The 15,815-nt window shown below is 38.7% G+C and overlaps 1 protein-coding gene across 1 annotated transcript in view; it reads right to left on the reverse strand.

Moving 5' to 3' along the window:
• The window catches only part of LOC139698820 (uncharacterized), a 43,324-nt gene extending 33,521 nt beyond the window's left edge, over positions 1-9,803 (reverse strand). The window contains exon 1 of the mRNA XM_071597750.1: positions 9,302-9,803. Coding sequence (XP_071453851.1) covers positions 9,302-9,326 — 25 coding nt within the window. The 5' untranslated portion in view covers positions 9,327-9,803. The remainder of the gene's footprint in view (positions 1-9,301) is intronic.
• Between the last annotated feature and the right edge of the window lie 6,012 nt (positions 9,804-15,815).

The raw sequence follows: 15,815 nt of genomic DNA on the forward strand, positions 1-15,815 counted from the left end.
AATTTTTACTTGTTTCAACATTTATCAACCGTCAAATTATAGGTTATTCATTAGGCGCAGCTCAAGCTGGTGGATAATAAACCTTAGAACGTGACATAATTTAGAAATAAAACATCTGAAAAATTACGTAAATGATTGCAAATGTAAAAATTTTACTTTACTAAAATATTTAGAGCAAGATTTATTTTTTTAATTTGCGTTCTTCTGTTTATTGAAATGCTTGAATAATATTTATCTCGTACTTACGAGCGGAAAGCTGCAAGCAAAGTGATTTTATTTTACCAACAGCGAAAGAGTTATTCGTCTTCCAGTCCCATTTCAGCCTCAATATAATCTGGGTCGATTGCTTGACTCCAATCCTTCAATCGCATTATTTCAGCGAAAAATTGTCGAACCGGTGACCTTCTCAGTGTTATGTTTGGGTCAGGTGTTCCAATCGATGATTCAAGCGAGATCCTGGGCCGCGTAGAATGAAAGGGAAAATGAATTCCTCGCCCACTAATCAGAGAGAAACGCGTTCGATGATGCGAGCCATCATGGTCAAAAATCTTGGCCGACTTTTCTACCGTGAAAAAAATAATGTGGGCGCTATGAGAAAGTGTTTCACTAAGTATGACTACATATGTAATGTTTTGAAGGTTATCGACCTTCTTTGATTTCACGAGCGCACCTTGGTATAAGCCTACCATGGAGATCAACCCCGAGATTAGTTTGGTAGGTGTCCATAGATCTCATTCCGCAAATTTAATGTAGGGGGAACAATTATTTTCCCTATTCTATTTTTCTCACGTGTTTCGGTTTCCCAAAATGTTCTGTTACCTAGAAAATCACATGACTTGGGTTTAAGTGGTATCGTGAAGTGGTATCTACCGGACATGAACCCTGGACCGTGCAGTCAGCAACCGAGCACTCCACCCTCTAGGCTACCGTGCTGCTACCGTGGTAGGTAAGCGAATGCATTATTATGAAAATGGCCCTTTGGTTTCTGGATTACGCCAGAGAAATGAAGACGCCTATGCCTTTGGGGAAGCTCGTGAATAATACGTAGCTACATATTGTTAAAAATGTAAGCGCATAAGTGTATCCCTTCATAGAAGGCCCACGCCAAACAACGAGCGACGCGGGTCGAATTATTATCCCAACAGTACTCAAATACCATCACTTAGCGTTAGGTTTTGATTTCCACGAACAAATTATGCTTGATTTAACAATGAAAAGGCTGCTTACGTGCGGAGTAAGTCAGCAGTGATTCTGAGTACTAAATGTTAGGTGTAGATATTATAGAGATGTACAATTGGAAGTAAACTTGAAAGTGGTTGACAATCCGTGTTCAAAATTATTCCAAAACGTATTCACACCTGTATGAAACAATCACTTTCGGTGAATATCCAGTCGCCATCACAGATTTACGAAATGTGGAGAACATTATCTCTCCCAGTGGTAAATTCCCGATGCCTTGAAACTTCGCAGTAATTTTTCATTAAGTATGGTGGATCGTATAAAGTTTCATTCTGCGCGTGCATATCACTGTGCTTGCGTGAAGGATTTCACTTCATTTGTAGGAATGTGTTAATTTTAAAGTTTCAACCTATATTCTCAAATAATCTACCTGTTCAGTTACTTTCTCCATACGTATAAAAGAAAATATCGTTTTCATTATAAAATTCGAGATTTTTGTTATGAAGATCTGCGGAAAACGATAATTTATTATTTGAGAAACTTTTGCCAGACCACATAACAGAAGGGAATCCTCGAGCCGAGTTTCATTGAATGGTCATCACCTTCCCATGAATATGATTAATATTCGTGGAAATCTGTGGCTAAATTTTGTCCTTTTTGTGGTTTTCTAAGAATATTTGAAGGAATAAATTAATTTGTTATTATATACCATAACATTTTGTAAGGGCGTGTTTCATTTACTCGCGAACCCGACTGTAATATTTCCCATATGGTGCCTGTCTATATGTGTCCAAGTTAAAACGTCATGGGCAGAAATTAGTTCGTTGACTCTTGATATACCAGTGTGAAAATTAGATTACCATTATAGATTCATTTTAGCATCTGTAGGTGCTAAAATGAATCAATAATGATAATTTTTTATGATCTCTATTTTTTTCTGTTAAAACTGAATAACTTTCTATAAAACCCAATTTTAAAATTCTAGATACAATTTTCAGCGACTTCGTAATATCCGTGGCCCCATGGCTATCACTTGAAGAACTATTTTCATTAATTATGCTATTTTTCAAGCATCATCTTTGAATTCAAGTTTATGCATGTTTGTGAGAATTTGTTTCGCAGAAACTGAAAAACAATACTCTCAGTTCGTTGTGTCTGAAAAATATTAGCAAAATATTTTATTTCTAAATTATATATTTACGATTCTTGTAGTATTTTGTGCCCTATTTGGAAACAAGGAATTAACGAAATAACAACAATACGAATAAAAAGGGGCTGTTTGAAAAACTATGGGTGGATTTTTAAGAACATGAAATAATAAGATATTGTTATTTGATTTAGCATTCCATTCAATAGGCTAAAAATACTTTAACAAAAATGAGTGATTTTGAATTTGAAGGGAAAGTTAAGCTGTCACTGTGAAACTAGCGACTAATTTTTTATCAGAATGTGGAATAAGACCGCCTGGAATGTATATTGGAGGTGCTTTCGCGAATTTATCTCTGTAATTCCATTGCACATCAATAGAAAAATGTTGCGGTGGGAATAAGGATTGAAATCAATTATAAGGAGGAACTTTGAAAAATATTTCTCTTACGGAATTTGCATATAATACGGACGAAAGAAGATAATTCAAGGCCTTTAAATTTCATACCGTGCCATCATGCGCGTGCTAAACTTTCAGAAATAATGACTACAAATTCATTAGTCGTCAGAACAACTTTTAATTTCTCACAATGCCACTGTTTGAAGGTAATTCACGCTTTCTAAACGTCAACCAACGCTTCACTTAAGATTGATTGTTAGTGTTAACCTCCTTATCCTCTTTTTTTATGCATTTCTTAGAAGTCTTCAATGGCATAGATCACGTGTTAGTACCCAAGCAGCGCAAAACAAAATACTCCAAGGATTAGAGCCGATCTCGTGGTGTGTACTGGAACAAAGCAATTGGGTCGCAATAAAATAATTTCAAACCACTTCCACTACGAAGAATGCCGTGAATTGTTCAGAGATCGCCGAGCCTAAAGGCCGTGGAAAAAGAGCAATGTCTTCGGTCTTCCACAGCCGTATAATTCGGCCTATTTCCCTCCAACCCGCTTGCCACATTCATGCTTTCTCAAATATCACGGACCGCGTGAATTTTCCCTTTCACTTTCCCTCGCCGCTTACTCGACTCTCGTGACGCAGCATATTTAATCAAGCGGGGAGGTGGACAAATATTAATTTTTTTATGCTATCTGCGAAGTAAACGTCGTGTTGACGAAAACTTATGCTTCCCTGAAGAAAATATTGGTTTGCTATCGAGAGCGGTTCCGATTTGGGGGAGGGTATATTTTCCCGCCTTGAGGTATATTTTTGCTCCAATAATACACAATATGAATGTTGCTAATATACCCAACACTACTTTGTATGCAATTTGTATTCAGAGAAAAACATTTTCTGTTGCAGGGTTCGCCTCAGTCTCTAAATTAGTGCATTTTTTTAATTTAACATGGTTCATCGACTTTATTTGTCGAAAAAATATTTAGAAATAGCCCATCTATGTTCCATAGATTCTCTATTGGCTGCTATACTCTATTGGTTGCTATACTCTGTTTTTTTTTGCATTTGTCTCTCGGTATTCCGATCACGCTTATGCAATTTCAAGGGAGCGCGTTTAAAAAATTCACGAAAATCAAATTATATACAGGGTTCGTCCGGAAAATAAGTGTACTGAGCTCAGGAAAAAAAATTTATTACACTTTTACATATCTTAAGCTAATATTCCTCAAAATAGGACCCTTGTGAGTCGATACACTTGTTCCAGCGGCGTTCCCATTCCTGGAACGCTCCCGCGAAGGCATCATCGGGAACCTCTCGAAGACTCGTCGTCGACCTCTTCTCTGCCCTCCACGAACATCTTGTGCCACCGAAAGATCATGTTTCTGGACATGGCTGACTCTCCGTAAGCCTGGTTAATCATACCGACAGTTTCGGTAGACGATTTCCCAAGCTTTACCGCAAATTTGATGGAATAACGCTGCTCCAAAAACTTCGGCATCGCGTTCCGTGACGTGGGTCGAGCGTGGAGGTTCGCGTTAACAGAGCTCCTCACTACGCCACAGCTCAGAGCCGACTGCCTTTTTCAGCGTCGCTTACCAACATACCCCCCTCCAATCGCAGCCCGTCAGAGCGGTGCTGGGCGCGCCTGGAGCGGCGGGAAAAAATCAGTAGTCAGTACACTTATTTTCCGGACGAACCCTGTATGTTGTGAATGTTGATCCATGGTCACAGAAACTGAAGAAATCTTTGGAGTAATTTTACACTTGTACTTAGCGTAACACGTTCTGTCCCGAGCGAGTTGTTGCACCGATAGCATTAACCCTTCACAGCGTAGGAGTTATAGGCGTATGAAATTCATAAATCAAGGGGTATGAGGGCCAGTTCCTTTCTCTGTGCCGCCTCTAATTTCCCTGGAAAATCTGGCACCAGAAAAATTCACCGCTTGGGTGAAGCTGAGGATGCCCAGCCTCGTCCTCGTGCCTCGGAGTCGAACCCGGCCCCACTGGTGAGTAGGCGGACGTCTACCCACTTGGCTATCACAATCTTCCTGATTGGAAATGTGGCTGATTTGGCGGTAGAGAGGATTCATAGGGAATAATGAAAGGGTGGAGAGAAAGCAAGCGTCATTTATCACGCTTAGAAAAAGTATTAAGTCCAGTTAAAAATCCTAATTCAGAAGTGTATCCATTCTATTTAACAATGCTCCTGAGTAGGGATGGGAATACCATTGAAAAAGCTGCGACCACCGGTCAACAAAGCCGAACCTCGGCATGATTCTTGGTGAACTGATTCGATACCCTTAAAATGTTTTAATGTGAGACTTTTTGTGACGTTTTCGTATACTCTATAGACTATATAATCGCCATTAACCATTATAATGACTCGTATTTATTTTAGTAGCTCTAGTAACTTAATAAATAAGTGGCTACGAACCTCACAACTCAATAGAGAGGGTATGTACTCGTACAGGCATAATATCTGTGAGAATACAAAGAGAACTAAGGGATCACGGAAGTCTGTGAGTTATTCGTGGGATGACTAACAAAAAAAGAACGTTGTTTCTGAATTTTTCAAAGAAGCCTTATGTGTGAGCTTTATTTGATCTGTGAGTGAGGACTTAGTTTTCAAATGAATGGCAAAATTCTAATTCTTAGGTTTTAGTGTATTTATTTTTACTAATTAAGGTTCCAAATGGTCAAAATTGTCGTTGCACCTTAAAATGGAGTTTATTTCACTGTTTTGCTCGCAGAGTGTATTAAATTTACATGAAATGATCCATCAATAAATTAAACTCGGGCACACTCCAATAAGCACGTAAAATCAGAATTCTATTAATTTCTATTGGCCATTCTACTAGAATTTCAACTTGGTTTCCTTAAATTGGTCGTTTGATTGATTGCCCATTCACGGAAGGGAAATATAGTACGTGCGGAATACAAATAGATCTCGTTTGAAACACGTTTCTCGCGATTACAAATGCTAGGTCCGGGGGTGAATGCTGTGACGCAATTTTATGAAACTCTTTTTCTTCAATGGTTACGGCGAGGTAACATTTTCTACAATCGGTGCTGTTGAAATCCATTATATATACCCGAAATTAATGTAAGGCTAAGTTAAACGTTAAAAAAGGAGGGCATAAACTGGAACAGGTTGGTGGAGCTGGTGGTGAACCTATCTTGGTAGTGTTTTGGAGCAAGATGGCCAAAGTAGGAAGAGTATAAGAAAAAAATGGCGTTAGGAGAAAAAGATTTTACAAAGAGTGAATTGATGACGTTGAGCAAGGATGTTAAGAAAAGATTTTAAACTTCGATACGTAGTGTGATTTTGTGCGGTGGGAAAACATGGTCGTTGAAGCAAGATGATGGACGTAGATTGGAGGCTTTTTACATGTGAATGTTCATAAGGATGAAAAAGAAGAAATGGGCATGAAAGAAAATGAACTAGAAAGTGTTAGGCATGGTTAGGTGGAGAGGTAATTGTTGAGAGAAATCCAAAGGAGGTAGGGAAAGAGGATGCAGAGAATTTTGAATGAAAATGGAATTTTGAAGACAGATAGAGAGAGGGTAGAATGTCAGATCAGCAAGGTAGTGGGAAGAATAGGATAAGCATCTTGGAAGGAGTGAACGGAGGAAGGAAGTATGCGGAATTAAAGAGCGTTTTTTTGACGGAGCTAAGAAATATAGCGACGTTAAGTCCGTGCCTATCGAAAACTACCTAGATGGTAGTCTACTAAATAATAATAAACCTGCTTCAAACGGTGGACTACTACTACTAATAATAATACAAAACTTTTTTCATTCAGTCATCATTAAATTCCTTGATTCACCCTTATCCGAATTGGTAAAAGATATCTAACTAAATGACTTTCATGGAATCACGTCCATAGAACACATCCGTCCATGGGTGGGTGGATAAACGACCACAAATGATTCCAGGCAGAGGTTTTACAAACCCGCGATCAAGAGAAAAGGTGTTTAAAATACGAATGGATAGTGTGAGAAGAGTTGGGAAAAGAATGAAATCTCACATCAGTTGTGAGCATTTCATTTATTCATTGCCATGAAATTTGCCGTACTAAATGTATGTTCTCTGAAGGGTCTTATGGAAAAATAGGTTGCTTGCCTAGGGTTCCGGGTTCGAATAGGGATATTTCCTTTCCTTTTCATCATTGCAAACTGATTATAACTACTAATTACTCCAAGAGTTGAAATATGAAATATGTACCGCGTTGAAATATGTACCGCGGATTCTCATTCCCCTTGTTAGATATATCCGCAGTTAATGCACTATACATAGTCTTAGTCTTCCCCCTACCCATCCTAACAAGTTCCTGAATCCACCCCTGGCACAAAGAGGCACTCGAACCTCCCCTATCAAATCAGCTTTCGGATCACTGACTCCGTTTTTTTATCATTGTTGGCATATAAAACTTTATAAATTGCCCCAATAAAATGGCCTATTCAGTAAGGATACATATTATCAATCTCTTTCCATCACCTATCAAACCTCCGACGGCTGTGTATAGTGTGAATAATGGATTTGGTTAATCTATGTATAGTGCATTAACTGCGGATTATATAAAAATAGCAGACTGAAAATTTAAACATATATGTCAAGATTTTCTATTAAATCGAGGGTGGTGAGTAAAAATTCTCGCAGACAATGTGGATTTGCGATATTTACAACAAGAAAATATCGCGCTGCACACTCACCAAATGGAATGGTACTGTGCTTAAAATTACTTTTTAGACAAAAAACCACTTATAAATATGTTTCCCAACCACATGTCTGCGCAATCCTGTGTTCCTCCTCTCACTCTAACGCTTAACCACCATAGTGCAATTAATCCCTATAAAAACACGTATGGCATAGGTACGTCGCGTAAAAACATCTTTGAAGTCAATTTTTTTCTCTTTTGCTTCTCTGTTTGAATATTGGCGGTTAATATATTTTAACCATCAGGCGTAGGCATGTGTCTTACTAAAAAAAATTAATGTATATTTGTTATCTCTTTGTATTTGTTGAATAATTTTCTCTAATCTGCGTTAAGTTTACCCACGTGGAAAAATAATTTTTATTTGCATTTTTTAAATGGCACGAACGCCAGAGATTGGAAATCTAAGTCAATAGTCGACTCAGATATTTATTATTTTACCTTAAACTCCACCTTTTTTGTCGCGAACGCGAGTTCTGCCGTCCAAGGTTTCGGAGACCTTTCCTTAGTAACCTCATTTACGTCGCTAGAGTCTTTCGTCTATAATTCATTATGGTCTTTTTAGCAATTTTATCACTATTTGTACTACTTTTAAGTCCGTTTTCCTATTCCCAGCATATATGAATGGGTAGGATAAAGTTTCCAACGTATTGAAGGACGCATTTTGGATACGGGTCCTAATTCTTTTATGCAATGCCACCTGTCTTATTACTAAGTGCAAATATAATATTCAGAAAATAAGTCAACTTTTCAAACGTTAGTGACCGGAGGTATCATGTCGGAAGTATTTCAACCCACAGATGGTCGGGTGACCTAAAAATTAACTTTGCCTGCATGAGTGTGGTGTCTTAACACATCCGCCACACACCCTTGCGACGACTTGCGGGCTATTTTGTAAATGCAGAACAATCAGCCGCCGATCACGTCCATTGCTTAGAAAAACCTCAATTCGAGTTGAAGACTTAAAATTCGGAGCGGTCTTAAGATTCAGCGTAGTCTGTTAGCTAAAAAATATATTCCTGGTACGTTGTACGTTATTCAGGAAGTCTTTGAATCGGGATACGGTGAAGGACGTCTACTAGCATCCCATTGAATTTGATGGAAAAGATATCCTGGCGCTAGGGTAACAAAACCGGAGGGAAAGCATGCGATCGTATCCCTCCTTAGACACTTATTTTTAAACTATTTATTCTGAATTATCCTTTAAAAATTATTTATTGATTCTGAACCTAGTCGTTTAAAATCCATCTGAAGACTGCTTTGCTTCTCTGTTTATGAATTAGTTCTTGAACACTCTTTGGGTCAGTAAAATAAATTTGCTGAGCGGTCCATGATTCTATCAGCCTAGAATTAATTAAACTTCATTAAAATCGTCATTGATTGACGATGAAATAATGAGTGAAATGCGGGAAAATATAACTCGACCATGTAGAGAGGACTTTTGCTACTCGCTCAGTAGGAAACGCATGAAACAAGTGTTTGAAAACAAATCACTCTCCCGGGATTAACTTCGTGGAACAGCGTGATATCCGTTGTTGAAAATTAGAAATTAGTAATTTTCTATACAGCTTTTATTTTTTCGATCGATTTTGACGCCACAACGTCTTTTTTAAGGTAATAATTACAATGTGTCATTGAATTGTACCTTGGCAATTACGATTTGGTTTCGAAATCTATCGGGAAAATAAAAGCAGATTAGAAAATTACAAAATATCTCATTGATAACAATGGATACAATCGTTTGAAATTCGTCAGGAAGAAGTATCCCAGCAATGCCGGGGGAAGTTTACCTCGTTCCCGACAAATGTTTTCACCCCGATTCCTCGGAAAAGTGTTTTGCCATAAGGAGTATTATTGTGTACTCACACATTTTGTCCTCCTGCGGCGGCATCTCTCACGCTTTGGTACCGACAGTCACACACTGGCTCACAAGCACTCGTAAAGGCAAAGAGGGGTCTCCTTGGGGATGTATCCACTTGGATCTATGAGGGATTTTCACATTCGCACTGCCGTCAGCTGGTCGTCCAAGACATCACCCAGCTCTTCGACACACCGTCGAGTACTTGTTGATGAATAGGTGAGACGAAATAGACACTCACGACTTCGAATCCGACGAACTTCGAAACGACTCCTTCTTCCGAGTGTGAACGCTCTCGAGTAACGTAATTTGGGCGAAAAAACGGAAGAGGACCGAGCCTCTTTCTCCCACACGTTATCTCTGTGGCACGACCCTCTTTTTATCCTTTCTCATTCAGGGAAACACTAAAACTGCATCGGCGGCGTATCCATCAACGACCCTGTGGTTATAAAAAAAGGAGTGTCACGGGAGTGTGACCGTGGGCCAAGCCTGGACGGTACGGCCTTTCACTTCCCCGTCTTCTGGCGGAATGCTTTGCTTTCTCCGCTGCGCTCACCGGTGCAGGGGTATCCATTCCATCCATCTCTCCCCCCGCCCCACTCTCCTCCTCCAGTGCACCTCTCCTCCGCCCCACCACCGACCGCCCACCCTTCCACCTCCCCCTCCCATCCTCCCCACGCGAAGGGAAAATAGGGGGATGGGGATAGGGTCGCGCACGTTAGGAATAGGGCTGTCTCGATGGTTCGAGACATCGCATTTCGATCCACAGTTACCTTTCACCGGCCGTTCAATTCTTTTCGATCGATTCTGTTGATGGCGATGGCTTGGATGATTCGATGGGTTTTGAAAAATGATGTAAAAGATGAGTTCATGGACACGATGATTTTGACGAGTGCAGCAGGGGACAGTTTAATGAATTCGAACCTTCGAAGGCTTTTAATGATTTCTTTGATCCGATAGTAACTAAAACTCAATTCGACTACTGTCATAATTCATTTTTCCGATGACTTCGTCGATTCATAGTTTTTCGATCATTCGAAATCAAAGATTTCGACCGTTTCATGATTTCCATCAGTTGAGTTCAAATATTCGTCGTTTTCGATCATATGATGGTTTCTAAAAGTGATGATTCTGGTGATGCATTCGAATGATTTTTATCATTTGACGTGTCAAATATTTGATTGTCCGATGCGCTCTTTGGCGCTAAGGTTCCATGTCACGAAAATTGAGACTATTAATGTGATCGATAATTTCCAGGTTCGATTTCGATGACCGTGATTGAATTGTTCTCGATGGAAAGCGGTCGTTGAGGTTTGATAAAAAACTTTGACCGCAGAAAAGCCCTAAACAAAGAGGATTCTCACGACCTGACCTCCTCACTTCACGCCCAACATAAACCAGCCCCAAAAAAGGGTCTGGGCCCTCTCTCCCCTCCCCCCATATCAACCCATCCCTATCCCACCGACATACCCTTGTCCTTTGTTTGCCCTTTCCGTTTCCGGCTACCCTTAATGACCTCCGTCTCCGCCCCACCCATCACTCGAGAAGAGGAAAAAACCCGCCTCACAGACCCTAGGGTCACCAACCTGCTAACTAGTCTCTCACTGGAGGCCCTTCCACCGATTGTGAGCGTGCAGGTTTCTTGAATGAAATAACTTCCATGGGGGAGAAGTCACATTTTTGATGCTTCATTATTATTACTAGTGTACCAATAATGCCGTACATGATTGGTCATTTACCATGTCAATTGAGTATTTTTCAAGATCCACTCTATGTTTTACCTGTTACTTCAAATAGTTCAAACTTTCTAACTGACTTAGCGCATTTAACGAAAAGAGGGATCTTATGTATACCCTTTGAAGAAACTTCAAAAACCGGAAATTCAGGACATGGTGTCATCAGTTCTAATTGTGTAATAAAACATCATTTAACATTTGACCACATTAGATGCAATGAAATACTGAAGAAGCGCGTACAAACGTTAATGCATCAAATTCTAAGAAACTGTGGGAGATGCCACAACAATAAGTTTAAACGGAGTCATCCGCTATTGCGCATTACATTGCGACAATTTCAGAGGGTAAAAATCATTTTCCTTGACCAGAATTCGAGCCTGGATTCCTTGGTGTCCGGCTGAATGTTTCAGCCAGTTAATCAATTTAATGCATCGATCGAGTCTGGAATATTAGAATTAAAATTGTTGTTGGCAAACTATAGTAAAGGTGAAATTTCAATTCTAGATTTTTTAATTGGCTTATGGTGTTCATTAAAATTTTATTTTACTTAAACATATTTATTTATCAAATTTTTAATTCTTGTCACTTAAATAAAGAGTCTTATAACGATTCCTCCGTAGTACAATTCATTCAGTTTTTATCTGTAATGTCACTCAGTTAGTTGCACACCTAGGATATTACTATTCTAGGATTCTACTATTCCGAAACGGCTACTGACTCCTTGTCAGTAGCCGTTTCGGACGGTATAATCCCAGAATAGTAAGCGGGATCAGAGTTACCGCTGCGCCACAGAACTTGTAATTAAAAGGAAATATATTTTGAAAATAAATTCCGTCATTTTTATCACGAGCTTTTCGACCCGAACGTCATCGGTCACGTAACATTTGGGTGCAACAGCCTCATTTTTCACTTTCAACGTTCGTCTATGTACAGTTATGCATTCCTTGGAACTTTTGCTTCGTCTTAGAAAAAAACCAGAATAGGTCATCCCAACGGCTTCCTCTTCCTAGTTGTGTCCTCATTCCAAGCCTTGACTTGTCAAGCAGCATTCTTGGGAGTGTTTCTGTGTTCACTCTGAAAATATATATCACCTATTTCATCTTGTGTTCTCTCATAGAATAACTGAAATGTCCCTTGTTTCAACCAATACGTGTATCATGATTTTATTCCCCCCCCCCTCCAGGAGGAACTGATATAATTTCTCCGATTACGTAAAACGATTCCCTCGCTACATTCCCTTTGACGGGGTTTAGTCCTTGCGTTTCACGTCATTTCCTGAAAGTCTCTTTTCAGTATCTACCTTTCACCATCTAAATTGGTCTAGTTTGAGAATTCCATCAATATTTTGAGCAAAAATACAAAAGTAATGGATACATTATTTTTACTTCCTTCAAAAACCTCCGAATGATATATTTGTCCAATTCACTTGCAGCCAATATGGTCATTCACAAGATTCATCATGACATGAGAGTATTACAGTCAACAACTAAAGGAATCTCTGTATGTATGTGTGTGTGTGTATATATATATATATATATATATATATATATATATATATATATATATATATATATATATATATATATATATATATATATATGGGCTGACACAATATAACACAAATAGAATAGAATAGCAACATTTAAAAGGACACTCACACGGTAAATTGTTCGAGCTTTCGGCCCTCTCAGAGGCCTTCTTCAAGAGAGACTCGTATATATATATATATATATATATATATATATATATATATATATATATATATATATATATATATATATATATATGTGTGTGTGTGTGTGTACATTTATTTTGTAAAGATTATCCTCATGTCGGAGGCAGTTCAAAAGTGAGCGACTTGATGAAGTTAACTTAAGTTCATTTTTCAATATTAGACTTTTGTGCCACCATATGACACTTAACTGAAAATAATTATGATAACTATGGTTTGTAAATAAACCGCGGAGTTATCAGGTGATCTTCGTCGTTGGTATTAGACTGACAGAGGGTAGGCTAAGATTTTCGTTGGTGTCATTCGAAGATTAAGACCAATTAGTAGGATTGTGGATAGGATAGCATCATTGTCTCGATAAACAAGGACCCTGAAAAACATTGTTATCAGTTCGCGAGATTCAAGACAGTGATAAATCACCAGCAAAATCATAATGTAGTCTACATTGTGATTTTAACGTTAATATACATGAACTACTTAAAGTACAGACGAAAATCAATAAAATTCATATATTACTGCTCTAGCCGAAAGATAAAAATAATAGATGGAGTTAATTATTTTCAAATATGTCTCATCAACATTAAATTAACAGAATTTCAGTAAATGTTCATTTTTTTCTGAGAAAGATGTATAGGAAAAGCAGCCTTTTTCGCTATTTTGTGAGCTTTCGCGCGAAAATACTTAAATGGTATCATGCATAAACTTTTCCACGGTGTGCCCTTATTTATAATGTCAGTTGGCTTATCGCCTATTCTGAATACCCATTTAATTCCCAAGCATTAAGAAATCCCTGTACTATTTCATTTATATACTCTTTGTCGCCACCTTGTTCTGTTAGTTTCGCTCTTCTGTCCACTAATTAACAACACACACAGTTTGATTTTCGTCCAAAATTTTCATTCATGTCAAATGTCAAACTTAATTCCCAATGTTGATGGAAGGAACAAACTTACCCATTGTCAATATAAATTACACTATTCTGCGTGCTTTTCACACATGGACCCAGACATACTATTTTACAGCTATGTGATAATCACTGGTTTCGTCTTTAAAATATAGAGATGCATATTACGTGGATAGTTCGCCAATGCTTGACCGCCGGAGAAAGTGGAAACCTGCGGATGATCAAATCGAGCTGTGGACAAGGGATCCACCACGTAGCTCCCTTTCCTGGAAAAAAACTTTCTTCGGCCGAATGGGTTCCTCCAAGGAAAGAAGGCGTCGATCCTTAATGGGAGGCATGCTTTTTCCAAAGAATCTCTTATTTCATCAATCACGCTAAGGGTAAAGGCAAAACGCGGCTGAGAATTCAAGCCATTCTATGACACTGGAGGCGCGTTCTTCGTAAGCCACATTTTACCAGGATTAAGTAATTATGGTGTTGGTACGGTGGCATCTAGAGATAAGGCACCAAAAATTGGTGCAGTATAAGTCAGTGTTTTAGAGGACAGGTGCATAATACCTGTCGAATGCTTGAGTCACTCATTTATGCTCAGCACCAATAAGATGACGTATAAAATATTCCACTCGTTTAAATTTATTAAGAAAGGTAGGAGAGGCATGGAAGGGGCTAGAGGAAGAAATAATAGTTGGTAGGCAACTCATCAAATCAGTTTCATTCTTAGATTGTCATGATGTAGATAGGCAGTCAGCCAAGGGGTGGGAGTTATTGCTAAACGTAGTACAAAATTATTGTAATCGATTTAGAATGAGATTCGAAGAGAAAAATAGAACGAAATAAGGTATTCAGACAGTAGGAAACCTAGAAGAAACATTAAAATTATGAGGCGTAAACTAGAGCAGGTAGGAATGTAAATCTATTTAGGGAGTGCTTTATGAAAAGTGAGAAAAAGTAGTTAGAACAAGAAGAAATATTGCTGTAGGTAAGTAAGCTTTTATAAAGAGGAGAGCAGAGTTAGTGGCTGGTAGAATACAAGATTTGTCCCAAAAGTAATTATTGCCAGCATTGAGAAAGAAACTCGCGAAGTATTTCAAAAGTGCTGAACACATAATGTAAAACATTTTAAGGCTAAACTCATGATTGAAGACTTGAAATATTCCTCTTCCTTATCCGTCGTAAGTTTTGGAATAGGAACAGGCGTTGGAACAAATTGAGACTTTCTCAATTTTGAAGTCGTTGAATATTGCTCTCTTTAATGATCAGTTGTCCTGTATTTAGTCTCCTCTAATTGCATATCATATGTTTATTCCCTAGATAATTTAGTGCCCTTTTAATGATGTAAGAAGAGGGATTGGGTTAGGCAAGGAAGCTTTCTCAAAGATTGAATTTACGACTGGAACATTGACTAAGGACGTTAAGAAAAGACTCGTTAAAATTTTTATATGTACGGCGCGGAAACATTGGTCGTTGAAGCAAGGTACTTGTAATAGTCGTAAATTCAGGAATTTTGAAATGTGGGTGTGTAGAAAGATGAAGGTGAAGTGAGCAGAAAGGAAAACAAGCGAGGAAGCCGTAGGCATGGTGAGGAAGGAAAGGGAACTGTTGGGATGAAATCAAAGGGGTTAGGAATGGTAAATGCAGAACATTTTGATTGGCTAACGGATGCTGAAGACTGTGATAGAGGGGAGAACGATTGGCAAATGATAATGGAGTAGGAATAGGATAGGCATGTTTGACGGAATGAAGGGTTGAAGGAAGTATAAGGAATTGAAGAAGTGTCTATTAGAATGTGGGTTGTCAGATTATCTTTTTAGACGAGCCTAAGAAATGAAGTGATGTTTTCTGTGCCCATCTAAAACCTGCCTTAAAAGTTAGAAAATCCATTAAATCCAATTTCGTCTCCATTTCATTTCTCGCTTCCATCTCAACGCATTTGCCTACCTCGATTGATCTGAGTTTCACGTTCTGGCTTTTCCCTCCCCTCCACACTCCCACTCCGTCGAATGACAGAGGTATTGGGGTTAGCCTATCTCACATACCACTTCAGCCTTCACCTACCTCGATTTCAATGCATAAATTTCATATTTACCGACACCAAGACTCCCAACCCCTCACACTCCATGTCATTTTCCCTTGCTCGGTCTGCCTTCAAC

The sequence above is a fragment of the Hetaerina americana genome, unplaced genomic scaffold, assembly GCF_022747635.1.
Source record: "Hetaerina americana unplaced genomic scaffold, ioHetAmer1.1.p SCAF_9, whole genome shotgun sequence".
NCBI classification, from domain to species: domain Eukaryota; kingdom Metazoa; phylum Arthropoda; class Insecta; order Odonata; family Calopterygidae; genus Hetaerina; species Hetaerina americana.